This window comes from Bubalus kerabau, chromosome 20 (genome assembly GCF_029407905.1).
Source record: "Bubalus kerabau isolate K-KA32 ecotype Philippines breed swamp buffalo chromosome 20, PCC_UOA_SB_1v2, whole genome shotgun sequence".
Lineage (NCBI taxonomy): Eukaryota > Metazoa > Chordata > Mammalia > Artiodactyla > Bovidae > Bubalus > Bubalus kerabau.
In genome coordinates, this window is record NC_073643.1 from 54,922,605 (window position 1) to 54,937,779 (window position 15,175).

General features: G+C 46.0%; 1 protein-coding gene across 2 annotated transcripts in view; it reads left to right on the forward strand.

The window, feature by feature from the left end:
• The window catches only part of LOC129634848 (C-C chemokine receptor type 1-like), a 250,081-nt gene that overhangs the window by 197,979 nt on the left and 36,927 nt on the right, over window positions 1-15,175 (forward strand). Inside the window, exon 3 of one of the 2 annotated variants that reach the window (XM_055557221.1) lies at window positions 10,294-14,120. The exons of the other annotated variant lie outside the window; for it this stretch is intronic. Coding sequence (XP_055413196.1) covers window positions 10,427-11,308 — 882 coding nt within the window. The 5' untranslated portion in view covers window positions 10,294-10,426 and the 3' untranslated portion in view covers window positions 11,309-14,120. Of the gene's footprint in view, window positions 1-10,293; window positions 14,121-15,175 lie in introns of those variants that run through there. 2 annotated transcript variants of the gene reach the window in all.

Sequence of the window (15,175 nt, forward strand, 5' to 3'; positions counted from 1 at the left end):
CTTGCATGAAATGTTCCCTTGGTATCTCTAATTTTCTTGAAGAGATCTCTAGTTTTTCCCATTCTATTTTTTTCCTCTATTTCTTTGCATTGATTGCTGAGGAAGACTTTCTTATCTCTTCTTGCTATTCTTTGGAACTCTGCATTCAGATGCTTACATCTTTCCTTTTCTCCTTTGCTTTTCACTTCTCTTCTTTTCATAGCTGTGTGTAAGGCCTCCCCAGACAGCCATTTTGCTTTTTTGCATTTCTTTTCCATGGGGATGCTCCTGATTCCTGTCTCCTGTAGAATGTCACGAACCTCCGTCCATAGTTCATCAGGCAGTCTATCTATCAGATCTAGTCCCTTAAATCTATTTCTCACTTCCACTGTATAATCATAAGGAATTTGATTTAGGGTCATACCTGAATGGTCTAGTGGTTTCCCCTACTTTCTTCAATTTAAGTCTGAATTTGGCAATAAGGAGCTCATGATCTGAGCCACAGTCAGCTCCCAGTCTGGTTTTTGCTGACTGTATAGAGCTTCTCCATCTTGGGCTGCAAAGAATATAATCAGTCTGATTTCGGTGTTGACCATCTGGTGATGTCCATGTGTAGAGCCTTCTCTTGTGTTGTTGGAAGAGGGTGTTTGCTATGACCAGTGCGTTCTCTTGGCAAAACTCTATTAGCGTTTGCCCTACTTCATTCCATATTCCAAGACCAAATTTGCCTGTTACTCCAGGTGTTTCTTGACTTCCTACTGTTGCATTCCAGTCCCCTATAATGAAAAGGACATCTTTTTTGGGTGTTAGTTCTAAAAGGTCTTGTAGGTCTTCATAGAACTGTTCAACTTCAGCTTTTTCAGCATTACTGGTTGGGGCATAGGCTTGGATTACTGTGATACTGAATGGTTTGACTTGGAAACGAACAGAGATCATTCTGTCGTTTTGAGTTTGCATCCAAGTACTGCATTTCGGACTCTTTTGTTGACCATGATGGCTACTCCATTTCTTCTAAGGAATTCCTGCCCGCAGTAGTAGATATAATGGTCATCTGAGAGTTAAATTCACCCATTCCAGTCCATTTTAGTTCGCTGATTCCTAGAATGTCGACATTCACTCTTGCCATCTCCTGTTTGACTACTTCCAATTTGTCTTGATTCATGGACCTAACATTCCAGATTCCTATGCAATATTGCTCTTTACAGCATCACACCTTGCTTCTATCACCAGTCACATCCACAACTGGGTATTGTTTTTTCTTTGGCTCCATCCCTTCTTTCTTTCTGGAGTTATTTCTCCACTGATCTCCAGTAGCATATTGGGCACCTACTGACCTGGGGAGTTCCTCTTTCAGTATCCTATCATTTTGCCTTTTCATACTGTTCATGGGGTTCTCAAGGCAAGAATACTGAAGTAGTTTGCCATTCCCTCCTCCAGTGGACCACATTCTGTCAGACCTCTCCACCATGACCCGCCCGTCTTGGGTGGCCCCAGCATGGCTTAGTTTCATTGAGTTAGACAAGGTTGTGGTCCGTGTGATTAGATTGACCAGTTTTCTGTGATTATGGTTTGTGTGTTTGCCCTCTGATGCCCTCTCGCAACACCTACCATCTTACTTGGGTTTCTCTTACTTTGGATGTGGGGTATCTCTTCACGGCTGCTCCAGCAAAGTGCAGCTGCTGCTCCTTACCTTGGATGAAGGGTGTTTCCTCACAGCCGCCCCTCTTGACCTTGAACATGGAGTAGCTCCTCTCGGCCCTCCTGCGCCCGCACAGCCACCGCTCCTTGGACCTGGCGTTGCTCCTCCCCGCTGCCATCCCTGACCTTGGACGTGGGGTAGCTCCTCTTGGCCGCTGCCCCAACCTCGACTGTGGGGTAGCTCCTCTCAGCCGCCGCTCCTGTCCTTGGACATGGGGTAGCTCCTCTCAGCCGCCACCCCAACCTCGGGCGAGGGGGTAGCTCCTCTAGGCCACACTTCTGCGTGGTCCGTCGCAGCTGGCACGCTTCTGCCACACAGTCCATTGCAGCCACCCTGGCTGCTCCATAACTCCTTACTCATCTCAATCTTTATAAGTGGATTCTTTACCACTGAGTGACCTGGGAAACCGAAAAAGAACTTTTGGAAACTGCCAGACAATACTTAAATCCATTTACCCAACTACATTTAATCCTATTTTAGAAAATCTTGATCATGCAAAACTCTTAAAAACATGTACTTTATTATATCTCAGGGGGCCACCAATATCTTTGCTGCTGCTGCTAAGTCGCTTCAGTCGTGTCCAACTCTGTGCGACCCCATGGACTGCAGCCCACCAGGCTCCCCCGTCCCTGGGATTCTCCAGGCAAGAACACTGGAGTGGGTTGCCATTTCCTTCTCCAATGCATGAAAGTGAAAAGTGAAAGTGAAGTCGCTCAGTCGTGTCTGACTCTTAGCGACCCCATGGACTGCAGCCTACCAGGCTCCTCCATCCATGGGATTTTCCAGGCAAGAGTACTGGAGTGGGGTGCCATTGCCTTCTCCCCAATATCTTTAGTTTCTTACATACCTATGAGTCTCTCTGTGCCAAAGGAAGGCAGTATTCAGTAATTTTTCAGTATCTTATTTTGTTTAGAAATAACCTAGCTATTTGATAAACTTGTCATTTAACTTAACTCAAAATTTCTAAGCTACCAAATACCTGGGGAGATCATTCTTAAGTACACATTTCTAAAACAGCTATTCCTAAAGAGTTTACCCAGAAGCTTTTATCTCACTTGCATTACTTAACATTGATGACTCTAAAGACTGTTTTAGTCAAAGCAGCAAGCTTGCTGCTGCTGCTAAGTTGCTTCAGTCGTGTCCGACTCTGTGCGACCCCATAAACGGCAGCCCACTAGGCTTCCCTGTCCCTGGGATTCTCCAGGCAAGAATACTGGAGTGGGTTGCCATTTCCTTCTCCAATGCATGAAAGTGAAAAGTGAAAGGGAAGTCACTCGGTCATGTCCGACTCTAGTGACCCCCATGGAGCTCAGCCTACCAGGCTCCTCCGCCCGTGGGATTTTCCAGGCAAAAGTACTGGAGTGGGGTGCCATTGCCTTCTCCAAAGCAGCAAGCTTAATCCACCTTAAATAGCAGATAGCAAGTCAATACTGAATATTTACCAGATCATATGGTTCTAAAATTGATCTTGGTCAGTTTTTAGACATTTGATTTAATTTGTAAGAGTTTACTTTTAAGCTAATTAAATATAGATTATATACAAGTTCAGTCAGTTTGGTTTAGTTGCACAGTCGTGTCCGACTCTTCGAGACCCCGTGAATCGCAGCACGCCAGGGCTCCCTGTCCATCACCAACTCCCGGAGTTCACTCAGACTCACGTCCATCGAGTCGGTGATGCCATCCAGCCATCTCATCCTCTGTCGTCCCCTTCTCCTCCTGCCCCCAATCCCTCCCAGCATCAGAGTCTTTTCCAGTGAGTCAACTCTTCGCATCAGCAATTTGTACATAAAGACTGAGCCAGAAACCTCACAGTTTTTCTGCTTGAGTTTAAGAAAGCCTTCTTTCCCCACCTTTTCCTTCAGTCTCAGGATCTATAGGTGGAGTAGATAAGTGTTCCGGAGGGCTAGGGCACAGGCAGAAAGAAATAGCAGATCCTTTTCATGGAGACATAGCTGAAGACGTCCCAGTTTAGTAAAAATACCCTGGAAGGCAGGGGGGCATTTACAACTTGGAATGGAGCTCTGGTCACCCTTAACAAGAGAGAAAATTCCAACCAACGTTCCACCACAGGCGAAGCCCAACATTATAGGGAATGGTACCCTGGTATTGTCACAGTCAGTTCAGTCGCTCAGTCGTGTCCAACTCTTTGTGACCCCATGGACTGCAGCATGCCAGGCTTCCCTCTCCATCACCAATTCCCAAGCCTGTTCAAACCCATGTCCATTGAGTTGGTGATGCCATCTAGCGATCTCATCCTCTGTTGTCCCCTTCTCCTCCAGCCTTCAGTCCTGCCCAGCATCAGAGTCTTATCCAATGAGTCAGTTCTTTGTATCAGGTGGCCAAACTACTGGAGCTTCAGCCTTAGCATCGTCCTTCCAATGAATATTCAGGGTTAATTTCCTTTAAGATTGACTGGTTTGATCTTGCAGTCCAAGGGACTCTCAAGAGTCTTTTCCAATACCACAGTTCAAAAGAATCGATTCTTTTTTTTTTTTTTTTTAATTTTATTTTATTTTTAAACTTTACATAACTGTATTAGATTTGCCAAATATCAAAATGAATCCGCCACAGGTACACATGTGTTCCCCATCCTGAACCCTCCTCCCTCCTTTGTTGCTCAGCCATCTTTATGGTCCAGCACTCACATCCATACATGACTACTCGAAAAACCATAGCTTTGACTAGACGGACATTTGGAGGCAAAGTAGTGTCTCTGCTTTTGAATATGCTGTCTAGGTTGGTCATAACTTTCCTTCCAAGGAGTAAGCGTCTTTTAATTTCATGGCTGCAATCACCATATGCAGTATTTTGGAGCCCCCCAAAATAAAGTAAGCCACTGTTTCCCCATCTATTTCCCATGAAGTAATGGGACCAGATGCCATGATCTTTGGAGAAGGCAATGGCACCCCACTCCAGTACTGTTGCCCGGAAAATCCCATGGATGGAGGAGCCTGGTAGGCTGCAGTCCATGGGGTCGCTAAGAGTCAGACACAACTGAGCGACTTCACTTTCACTTTCCACTTTCATGCATTGGAGAAGGAAATGGCAACCCACTCCAGTGTTCTTGCCTGGAGAACCCCATGGATGGAGAAGCCTGGTGGGCTGCAGTCCATGGGGTCGCACAGAGTCGGACACGACTGAAGCGACTTAGCAGCAGCAGCAGCAGCAGTCATGATCTTAGTTTTCTGAATGTTGAACTTTAAGCCAACTTTCTCACTCTCCACTTTCACTTTCATCAAGAGGCTTTTGAGTTCCTCTTCACATTCTGCCATAAAGGTGGTGTCATCTGCATATCTGAGGTTATTGATATTTCTCCCGGCAATCTTGATTCCAGCTTGTGCTTCTTCCAGCCCGGCATTTCGCATGATGTACTCTGCATATAAGTTAAATAAACAGGGTGACAATATAGAGCCTTGATGTACTCCTTTCCCAATTTGGAATCAGTCTGTTCTTGTTCCATGTCCAGTTCTAACTGTTGCTTCTTGACCTGAATACAGATTTCTCATGAGGCGGGTAAGGCGGTGTGGTATTCCCATCTCTAAGGATTTTCCACAGTTTGTTGTGATCTACCCAGTCAAAGGCTTTGGTGTAATCAATGAAGCAGAAGTAAATGTTTTTCTGGATTTCTCTTGCTTTTTCTGTGATCTGGTGGATGTTGGCAATTTGATCTCTGGTTCCTCTGCCTTTTCTAACTCCAACTGGAACATTTGGAAGTTCTCTGTTCACATACTGTTGAAGCCTAGCTTGTGTTGTCACACGTGAACCTTATTATTTGTCTCAACCAGTCAGTGCAAATACTGTTGCACATTCATGCACACAACAAATATGGTCCCACAAACAAAAGATCAGACAAGGTGTAGCTCAAAGATTCCATTTCCACTCCCAAAGTGGCTTGCAATGAGCAAGTAGAATTTCCCATCATACAAAATGCCAGAGTGGTTCATCCTGAAACAATACATAGAAAAATACAAAGGACAGATAAGCTCTGTTCACACAGACAGAAAATCAGAGGAGGTACAGTTTAAAACTTCCAGAGAAAGGCTTCCAAACAGATTGGCTCAGCTATTGAAAGAAAACAAATAAACCCAGAGATGCTCTGTGGGGGTTTAGAGTGACTCAGTTCCCCCATGGGAGTGAGACCAGAGTGCCTGGCACAGATGCAGTGGAGAGTGTTCCCAGCCTTTCCATTCCTGTGACAAAACAATTCTAGCTGAAGAATAGTATAATAATTTAGGCCACCTCTCATTACTTTTAAGAATGTGCATTGGTCAAACAGAATTACAGTAGGATCTCATTCTTCTAAGTGATAGATTCATAGCCATAGGTCGACCAGTGTGCCAGTCTTCCCTGGGGGAGTGTCAGATGTGGAAGAGGAAGCAATGGCCACAATGCATGGCATAAAACAGCCTTGTACACAGAACTGAAAGCAAAACCAAAATCCTCACCAGACAAATGGAAGCCGCATACACACAAAAAAACAAAGAGCCCTAGGCTCCAACGGACGTCCAAGTCCCGCTAAGCTGGTGGTGGCCTTGGTCAAAGCGGCACCTCACAAATGGGATGTTCTTAGCAGAAAATCCCCAGACGGGAATGAAAGGTTCTCCAAATGGACCAGGCCTAGTGGCCTTGGTGTGCAAGCCTGGCAATTTACCAGAAGTGCTGGCAGAGGAGTTCCAAAGTCCCAGATGCTACTTTTCTGCTTCCTGATATTAATTCCTTGATCTGGAAGTCCAGGGTGGTCGAGATAGGAGAAGAGAGGAATGTCCTTCAGACACACACCTCATGGACACAGTCCTCTGAAACCAGAGTAAGTGACACTTGTCTTTTCTGTGTTAGTTACTGGTGAGGGTCTTGTTGTTGGCATGTGGACAGGGCGGACTGTAGTCCTCCTATTGCAGGACATGACATGTTTACCTGTCTGTCTTGTCAGAAGTGGAGAATTCTTCAAGGGCCAGTCAGATGTCTAAGGACCCAGCGATGTTTCTGAAGGGCAACGAATTGCATAGCAATACTGAGGATGCATGGATTTAAACAACTGTGTGCTCCAACATAACCTAAGGTGTTCTTTTTATTTGGGGGGAGATTATCTTTCTGCTAAAAACAGGATACTTTCTTTTACAATGGTTTCTGGTGAGTGATTAAGAAAGTCATCCCAGTATTAAGGTACTTTCTGAGGACAGTTATTCAAGACACTAACAACAGTCAAATTTCTCTATGGAAACAAAGCCCAAATGTGCCATAAGAAGCAATTTTAGCAAAAAGGGTAAGATTAATCAGAGATACAATTGCAGAGGCAAAGATGATTTGATACTGAGATACTTTCTGAAGAGGACTAGACACAAGGAGCCTCAGAATTAGGACTGTGTGCTGTTTTAGGAGGAGGTAGGATCTCACCCGCCAGAAGGCAGGCAGCCATCCACGTGACCTCCTGGGGGAACATCCGTTCTGTTCTAAAGAACTGGAAGGTCAGAGTTTCATTCTGAAGGTGCAGGAACATGGGGGCTACTTGGAGGCATCTACTTCAGCCTTTCTTCCAGTAGGTCTGGAGGGTCCCAGACTTTCAGGATTAGAAATCCCCAGAAGTTTGCACAGCCGACCACCAGGCTCTGTGCCCCTCACTGACCCTTAAGTCCCCACTCTGGCTCCAGGACAACTCTAGGCTATTCAGACTGAAGGGCATGGATGCACTGGTAAGTGTTTATCAGCTAATTCTCCTGAGAAACGTGCCCTGATTCCTAGTGTTGGCCAATTCCCATGTGTAAATATTCCCATTCTGGTTGACTTCGAGTCACCAGCAGGCTGGATGCAGAACAGCTGCACATGGCTGGCTCTTATGAACCAGTAGAAGCCAGCTCCTGCACCCCAACAGGTCTGGGCGTCTTCCACCGCCACAGACAGCCCTTTGTCTGTCCAGAGGCTTCACCAACTCCTAGGATAAAGGGTGCTGGCGCTGGACCACTGGGGCAGCGGCCTGGGGCAGACGTTAGTAGCAGGCTGCAGACGGACTGGCACGTGACATGGCAACATGCTCCTTGGGTCTCGCCTCCAGGGCCTCACTCCAGTCCATCTCCCTTTAGGGACAACATGCCCAGGAGCTGTTTCTGGTGCCCAGCAAGTGCGGGAATAGTGACCTGGCTTGAAGGTGGGAGTGGGTGTGAAGGTGACTCTGTTCAGATGGCTCCTGACGGTGCTGACGCAGTTTGCCTCCACCTTTGCCAACATTCCCCGGAAACTGGGCTCACGGGCTCAGCCTCGCACCCCTTGCTGTCTGTGCTGCCCCTGCTAACACAGTAAGCCTGAGAACCCACCCGGAAGTGCTGACTGCCACGTGAAGTTGTCGGCACTGGCAGTGGCAGCAGAAATCAGAAATTGCCAGCACAGCTTGTTTAGTGAGTGGCAGCCTGGGTTTCTCCAGAAAGAGGCTTGACTGGCTGTATGCAAGTTCAGAGATGGAGGAGAGAGCCCTAAGGATGGATTGGATGGGAAATGACCGCCCCCCAGCCTGGGGGCCCAGCAGCACCTCACCCCCCTGTGCCCTAATCTCCAAATGCCACTGCAGAAATGTGAATTTTGTGAGCAGGAAGCATTCATTAAGCTCTGTGGAAGGAGGAGCACTGGGCTCTCAAGATTTTATATGGGAATTATGATGTAGGTACCACTCACTTTCCTGATCAATGTTTAGATCAGATCAGTTAGATTGATGGCAGCATTTTGGAAATTTCACAGTGCAGTGAAGATGGAAGGGACTGTCAATGTTCATCACTCTCAAGCAGGATTCATTTTCCAGATTAACTACAGACAGACCTGTAGGGAGAGGGGTACATTGGCAAGAATAGATTGAAACCTGGGACATTCCTGGTGGTGCTGGCCCTCAGAGCAGGGCACCTGCAGGGAAGGAGGTCCCCTTGTATTTACTGAGGACCTGATAATATCCAGGGGAAGGTTCAGACATTCCCATACATCAGCCTTGGAAGGTAAGGGTACTTTTCCATGTTATAGGTGAGGAATGAGGCTCAGGGTGGTAGGTTACTTATCTGAGGTCACAGAGCTGGTAGGTTATACAAAAGCTTGTGCTCTTTCGGGGAGGAGTCTTCAATAAGTGATTGGAAAGGATGGAAAGGAGAGCTGAAAAGCAGGGCTGGGGATTTTCTGCAAAGGCAGGCTATCTAGTGGTTTTTTTGTTTGTTTTTGCTTTCTGGCAACCCTCGTTACAAATCTCCTATAATTTGTTTTAGGAGAATTCCGGCCTCTGTCTGGTCACTGTGTGACACTTCCTATCTTGAGGCTGTTTTGAGCCTTTCTTTCCTTGGAGCCTCCTCTTCTCCTTACCAGGTCACCCCCACTCCTCCCAGTCTGTGCTTCCCTTTGACTCCTCCTCACAGCTGTCATGAAAGGTCTACAGAGTCACCTGGGTGACTACCGAGGATTGTGTAACATGGGCCCGGCTGGTGGGGCAGGTCGGCCGTCCAGTGTTTCAGTACCACAGCACTGTTGGTGTTTGGTGAACTTTACATTGCAGGGCATCCTTGGCCCTTCCTACCTAATGACAGTGGTGTCTCCCAGTCTTGGTGACAGGCAAATGCACATTGTCCTGTGCCCTCAGGGCACTGTATCCCTTCTAGCTGAGATTCTTTTTCACCTCAAAAGCAAGAAAGATACCTTGCATCTGATGCAGCTCAAGATACGGGTAGTTTAACTCCAACATTAGTGTTTCTATTTAACCTTTTCTATAAAATAAGGTTTCTCTAAAAGATTCTTTAAAACTTACAGCTGTGACACCAATTCATGTGTTGCAAATGACACATTTTTTTTTTCTTGCCTAGGTAGTAACAGCCTCATCTAGTGTAGCACCGTAGAAATTCTCCAATCATGATGAGTAAAATAGTTAGGGTAAACTTGTAGTTCATATTGAGTACTAGGAGGAATTGTTTTGAATGAGGAATGTAAGTGATCCTTAAGAAAAAACTTTTTGTTGTTATACTGTTTGATTCCTGTAATACAATGCTATTAGGTGTGCCCTGAAAGAAAATAAAATGTTTGAAATCCAAAAACAAATGTTTTGGACTCTCAGGCAGGACTGATTTCCTTCCCAGCCTCCTCTGGGGACCCCACAGTGCAGAGTTACTGCCCTGATTGGGGGCAGGAAAGCCAGGGGTTTCAGGAATGGGCCTGAGAGTGGCACGCACCAGGGTTTGAGCTCCAGCTCTTGTTCTCAGCAGCTTTGTGTCCTGACTGCTCAGAAATTGTATGCCTTCACCTCTAAAGTGGGGAATGACCATGGTGCCCCCTCAAGGGCTGTTTAACACTGAGCCCAACGCTGAGTCCGTGGGAAGCCCTCAGGAAGCCTTGGTCATGAACATGCGTGAGGCCTCCCTTGTCCTCCCCTGTCTGCGCTCTCCATCCTCTGGACGTCTCCTTCAGGGCACTCACTGCCGGAGCACTTGGGTTAGCGATGTGTGCACGCCTTGCTTGTTAGTGTGGTAGACTACAGGTTGCATCAAGTCCAGAGGACCTGGGTCTCCCTTGCTCCACAGGGCGTGGTACACAGTAGGCACTAGTAAACAGCTGTCCAGGGGTTAAGGACGTATACTCACTGCCTTGTTTTTGTTGTCCAGAGCCCACTGCCTTTAACAGCAAATACATACAGAAACATTTCCCTTGACCCGTGGGAGAAGCCAGGATGGAAACTTCAACCACCACAAAGGACTATGACATGACCACAGAATACGACTATGGGGACACGACCCCATGCCAGAAGGTACAGGAGAGGGCTTTTGGGGCCCAGCTGCTGCCCCCCTTGTACTCCGTGGTGTTTGTCATTGGCCTGATCGGAACATCCTGGTGGTCCTGGTGCTACACAAAAGGATAAAAAATATAATCAACATCTGCCTCCTCAACCTGGCCATTTCTGACCTTATCTTCCTCTTTATGCTGCCCTTCTGGATCGATTACAAGGTGAAGGATGACTGGATTTTCGGAGATGCCATGTGTAAGTTGCTCTTTGGGTTCTTTTTCTTGGGCTTGTACAGCGAGATCTTCTTCATCATCCTGCTGACCATCGACAGGTACCTGACTATCGTCCACCCCCAGTTTAAACGTCAGTGTTGGAACATTACCTCTGGTACTGTCACCGGCACTGTCGTCTGGGTCCTGGCCACCTTGGCTTCTGTCCCCGGCTTGTACTTTTCCAAGGCCCAGTGGTGGCTCACCCACTACACCTGCAGTCTTCATTTTCCTCCTGAAAGCCATGGAAGAAAGTGGAAGCAGTTCCTGGCTCTGAAACTGAACATCTTGGGGCTGATATTACCTCTGTTGGTCATGATTGTCTGCTATGGACATATAAAGATTATAAAGATTATATTCAGAACTTGGAGTAAGAAGGCCAACATAATACGTCTGATTTTTGTCATCATGATCACCTTCTTTCTCTTTTGGACGCCCTGCAATCTGACTGTGTTTGTTTCTGCTTTCCAAGACTCCCTGTGTGAGCACTGCAGCCAGCTGGACTTGGCCATTGAAGTGACAGAGGCAATTGCCTATGTGCACTGCTGCGTCAACCCCATAGTCTATGTCCTTTTCTGCAGGAGGTACCGCAGGGTTCTGTGGTACTTGCTCTATCAGCTGACTTAGTGTCGCTGCTTCCTCTACAAGGAGGAAGGAGAGGGTCAACTCCATGTCTATTACACAGGCGAGGAAGAACGCTGTTCTGTGTACAGACTCAGGCCCCTCAGGTCCATCAGGGACAAAGTAACCATAAGCTGCTAACATGCTGACTGGGGAGGAGGCAGCTTGGGTCTCCCAGCCAGATTCTGACACCTGACCTGGAATTGTAGCCCCATGGGGTTGAGGGAGCTCCAAGGTGTTCTAGACAAAATCACCATTAAGGTTTGATTTTTCTCCATGAAATTCTCTTTGGTGGAAAATGAGATGTATAGATGAGATGGTGGAAATGAATAAATGAAGTGGGACATCCCAGAAGACTGGGTCAAAGGATGACAGAGAAAGGCTTGGTACCAAAGAGGAGTTCAGATTGTTGAACAGTAGCATTTGTAAACCAGTCACTGAGCATCTGCTACCCTCACCCCCAAGACCAGTGATCTTGGAGATAGGGATTTCCATAGCTGCCTCCACTCCGAGCAGAGAAGCCAAGCAGGAGCCGGCAGCCACCTCTCACCTCCCCACCCCCAGTCCTAGGGCAGTGTTTAGGCTCCTGGAAACCCTGAGGAATCTAGAACTCCTGATGGAAGAACTTGACACCTAATAGGAAATAGGATTGGGGAACTGCTTTTGGCAGTGAAGCTAAGAAAGCCCTTGGATGGAATGTTTATAGTCACTAAAATCAACAAATGCAGGCAGCAGGCTAGACACAGACAAAATGTATAATCTGCTGTACTTCTTGAAATTGCCATGGAATAGAGGTAGTCATTACTTCCTTTTACCATTCCTGTCTTCTGAATATTTTTCAGAATCTCCCTTCCCTGTCAGTTGAGGGATGCAGCAGTAATTTCTGACAGCTTCACTGCAGAAATCATTACCAGGCAAAAGGAGACAGGGTTGATTTTCTTCCTCTGGACTTCCATCCAGACCTTGTAGCTGAATGGATCAGAGTTCTGGCTGCCATCTTGGACCGATCAGCAGGACAGTGACCTGGTGTGCAGGGTTTGAGGCTGGCAGGGAGGGCAACATCTACCAGGAGGGGGGGGGACTCAGTCAGTGTAGGATGTCGAGGACCACTTAACTCAAAGAAATGCATTTACCCTAAAGGTCCTTAACATCTGAGCTCTCACCTGAATTAAGAGAGGACCTCTTGTCCATCATGCCTTTCTTCCTTTTTCCCTTAGATGTACATTTCTCTAAAAGTGATTTTCCCAGTTATAAAAATTGTTTCCAGAAAAGCTTAAAATCACAAAAGGAGAAAAAAAAAAACTTCAAAATTATTCATAATCCCCTACCCAGAGGCAGCACTGTACATTCTTTGATGGGTTAATATTTTCTTTTAGTTTTCTCTCTTCTGTACATGTTTTAAGTTTACAAATAAGATGAACTTTGACTGTAGTTGTTCTTCTACTGTTGTTTTTTTAAGTAGCAGTATGTGGGGATCACTTTCCCAGGCAATAAATCATTTCAGAGCATTGGTTTTGGGCCCAACACTGAGTTCTTCCACTGGAAGATACCATAATTCACTTTGGGTAAATGACCTACCTAGACATACCTACCTTCCAAGAAGACATACAGATTTCCCAGAAATATATTGTAAGTGCTCAGCATCACTGATCAACCTGGAAATGTAAGTCAGAACCAGAGTAGGATATCGCCTCATACCTGTGAGAGTGTCTATTTTGAAATAAACAAGAGATTTCAAGAGTTGTGAGGATGTAGGGAAAAGGGAACCCTCGTGCACTGTTGGTGGGAATGTAAATGGGTGCAGTCACTGTGGAAACCAGTACGGAGGCTCCTTAAGAAATTAAAAATAGAGCTACTGTATGACCTAGCAATTCCACTTCTGTGTATGTAGTATCAGTTCAGTTCAGTTCAGTCGCTCAGTCGTGTCCGACTCTTTGCGACCCCATGAATTGCATCAAGCCAGGCCTCCCTGTCCATCACCAACTCCCGGAGTTCAACGAAATCAAGTCATTATCTCAGTGAAATGTCTGTTCTCCCATGTTTATTGCAGCATTACTCACAATAGTCTAGGTATGAAAACAGCCTAAGTGTCAGTGGACAAATGAATGGGAAAAATTGAATGACCAAGGCAGAAGTCCTATTCTAAGGTTTTTAATGTGTATTATTTTTTCATCCCCCTCCCCATTTTTATTGTGGTAGAATACACTCAAAATGTACCCTATTATTGATATTTAAGTTACAGTTAAGTGGTATTAAAAATGCATTCTTCTAGTCTCTGTTATTACAGTGTTGGCCTTTCCTATGGGCCAATTGATCTCTGAGAATCATGCTCACAGAGGATTCTTGTTAGAAATGTGACTTTCAGGGGCCTGTGTGGACTCAGGAAGGGCACTGGTGACTCTGGGAGATCTTGGTCAGATGCATCATGCACATCGGGGATTTCTCCTGGGGTTTTTCTGGTATCAGGAACATTCTGTCCTCCAGGTTGTAACCCCACATTAACACTTCATTGGTTAAATGAACTCATTTGTCCTTCCAATCTCCTGTGATCCAAGCATTAACATCAGAGGTGACACCAAGTCTGACACCTTCGTCCTCCACTCAGGGATCATCCTGTTATCTAATACAGCATTCCAGCAGAGGATGTGGTGTGGGAGCCCTCAGGGCCTCTCAGACACTGTGTGGAAAACACTCATGGGGATTCACAGGACATTACCGTCTCTAAGAAATACTCAGTGAGGAACAGGTTTAAATATGATTAACCTTCATTCTGCCAATGTAGTTTTAAAGTAGAAAAAACTTTTCTCAAATAACACCTGTTATCATCCCTCAAAGATGCTTGCTCCTTGGAAGAAAAGCTATGACCAACCCAGACAGCATATTAAAAGGCAGAGACATTACTTTGCTAACAAAGGTCCGTCTAGTCAAAGCTATGGTTTTTGCAGTAGTCATGTATGGATGTGAGAACTGGACCATAAAGAAAGCTGAATACCAAAGAATTGATGCTTTGAACTGTGGTGTTGGAGAAGACTCTTGAGAGTCCCTTGGACTGTAAGGAGATCAAACCAGTCCATCCTAAAGGAGATCAGTCCTGGGTGTTCATTGGAAGGACTGATGCTGAAGCTGAAGCTCCAATACTTTGGCCACCTGATATGAAGAACTGACTCATTTGAAAAGACCCTGATGCTGGGAAAGATTGAGTGCAGGAGGAGAAGGGGACAACAGAGGATGAGATGGTTGGATGGCATCAGCAACTCAATGAACATGAGTTTGGGTAAACTCCGGGAGTTGGTGATGGACAGGGAGGCCTAGTGTGCTGCAGTTCATGGGTTTGCAAAGAGTCGAACACGACTGAGCGACTGAACTGAGCTGATCATCCCTCAAGACTAGGGCTGGGTTGTAGAACACCAGGGGTGTTGGTCTAATGATCGGTCAGCACATGGGCAAAGCACAGTACAGTTGCCAACTGCCCATGGTCCATCCTGTCCTTTTGACAGCAGCCTCCATATCAACCCCTCGAGGTTGGTGGGGATGCTGGTGTTACCCCACGTGATAGATGAGGAGAGGAAGGGACTTGGCAGACACCACAGAGTGGTCAAAGGGCAGAGCTGGGCTCCACCCCAGAGTTTATTTCTTTATTTCTCAAAGTTTCTTTTTGAGGTGGACTATTTTTTAAATTCATTTTATTTCTTATTGAAGCACAGTGGATTTACAGCATTGTGTTAGTTTCAGGTGCACGAGACAGTGATTCAGTTATTCATATGTATATTTTTTCACATTCTTTTCCATTATAGATTATGACAGGATATTGAATATGTGCTGTACAGTAGGACTTGTGTATCTATTTTATATGTATTTGTGTGTATCTAATTT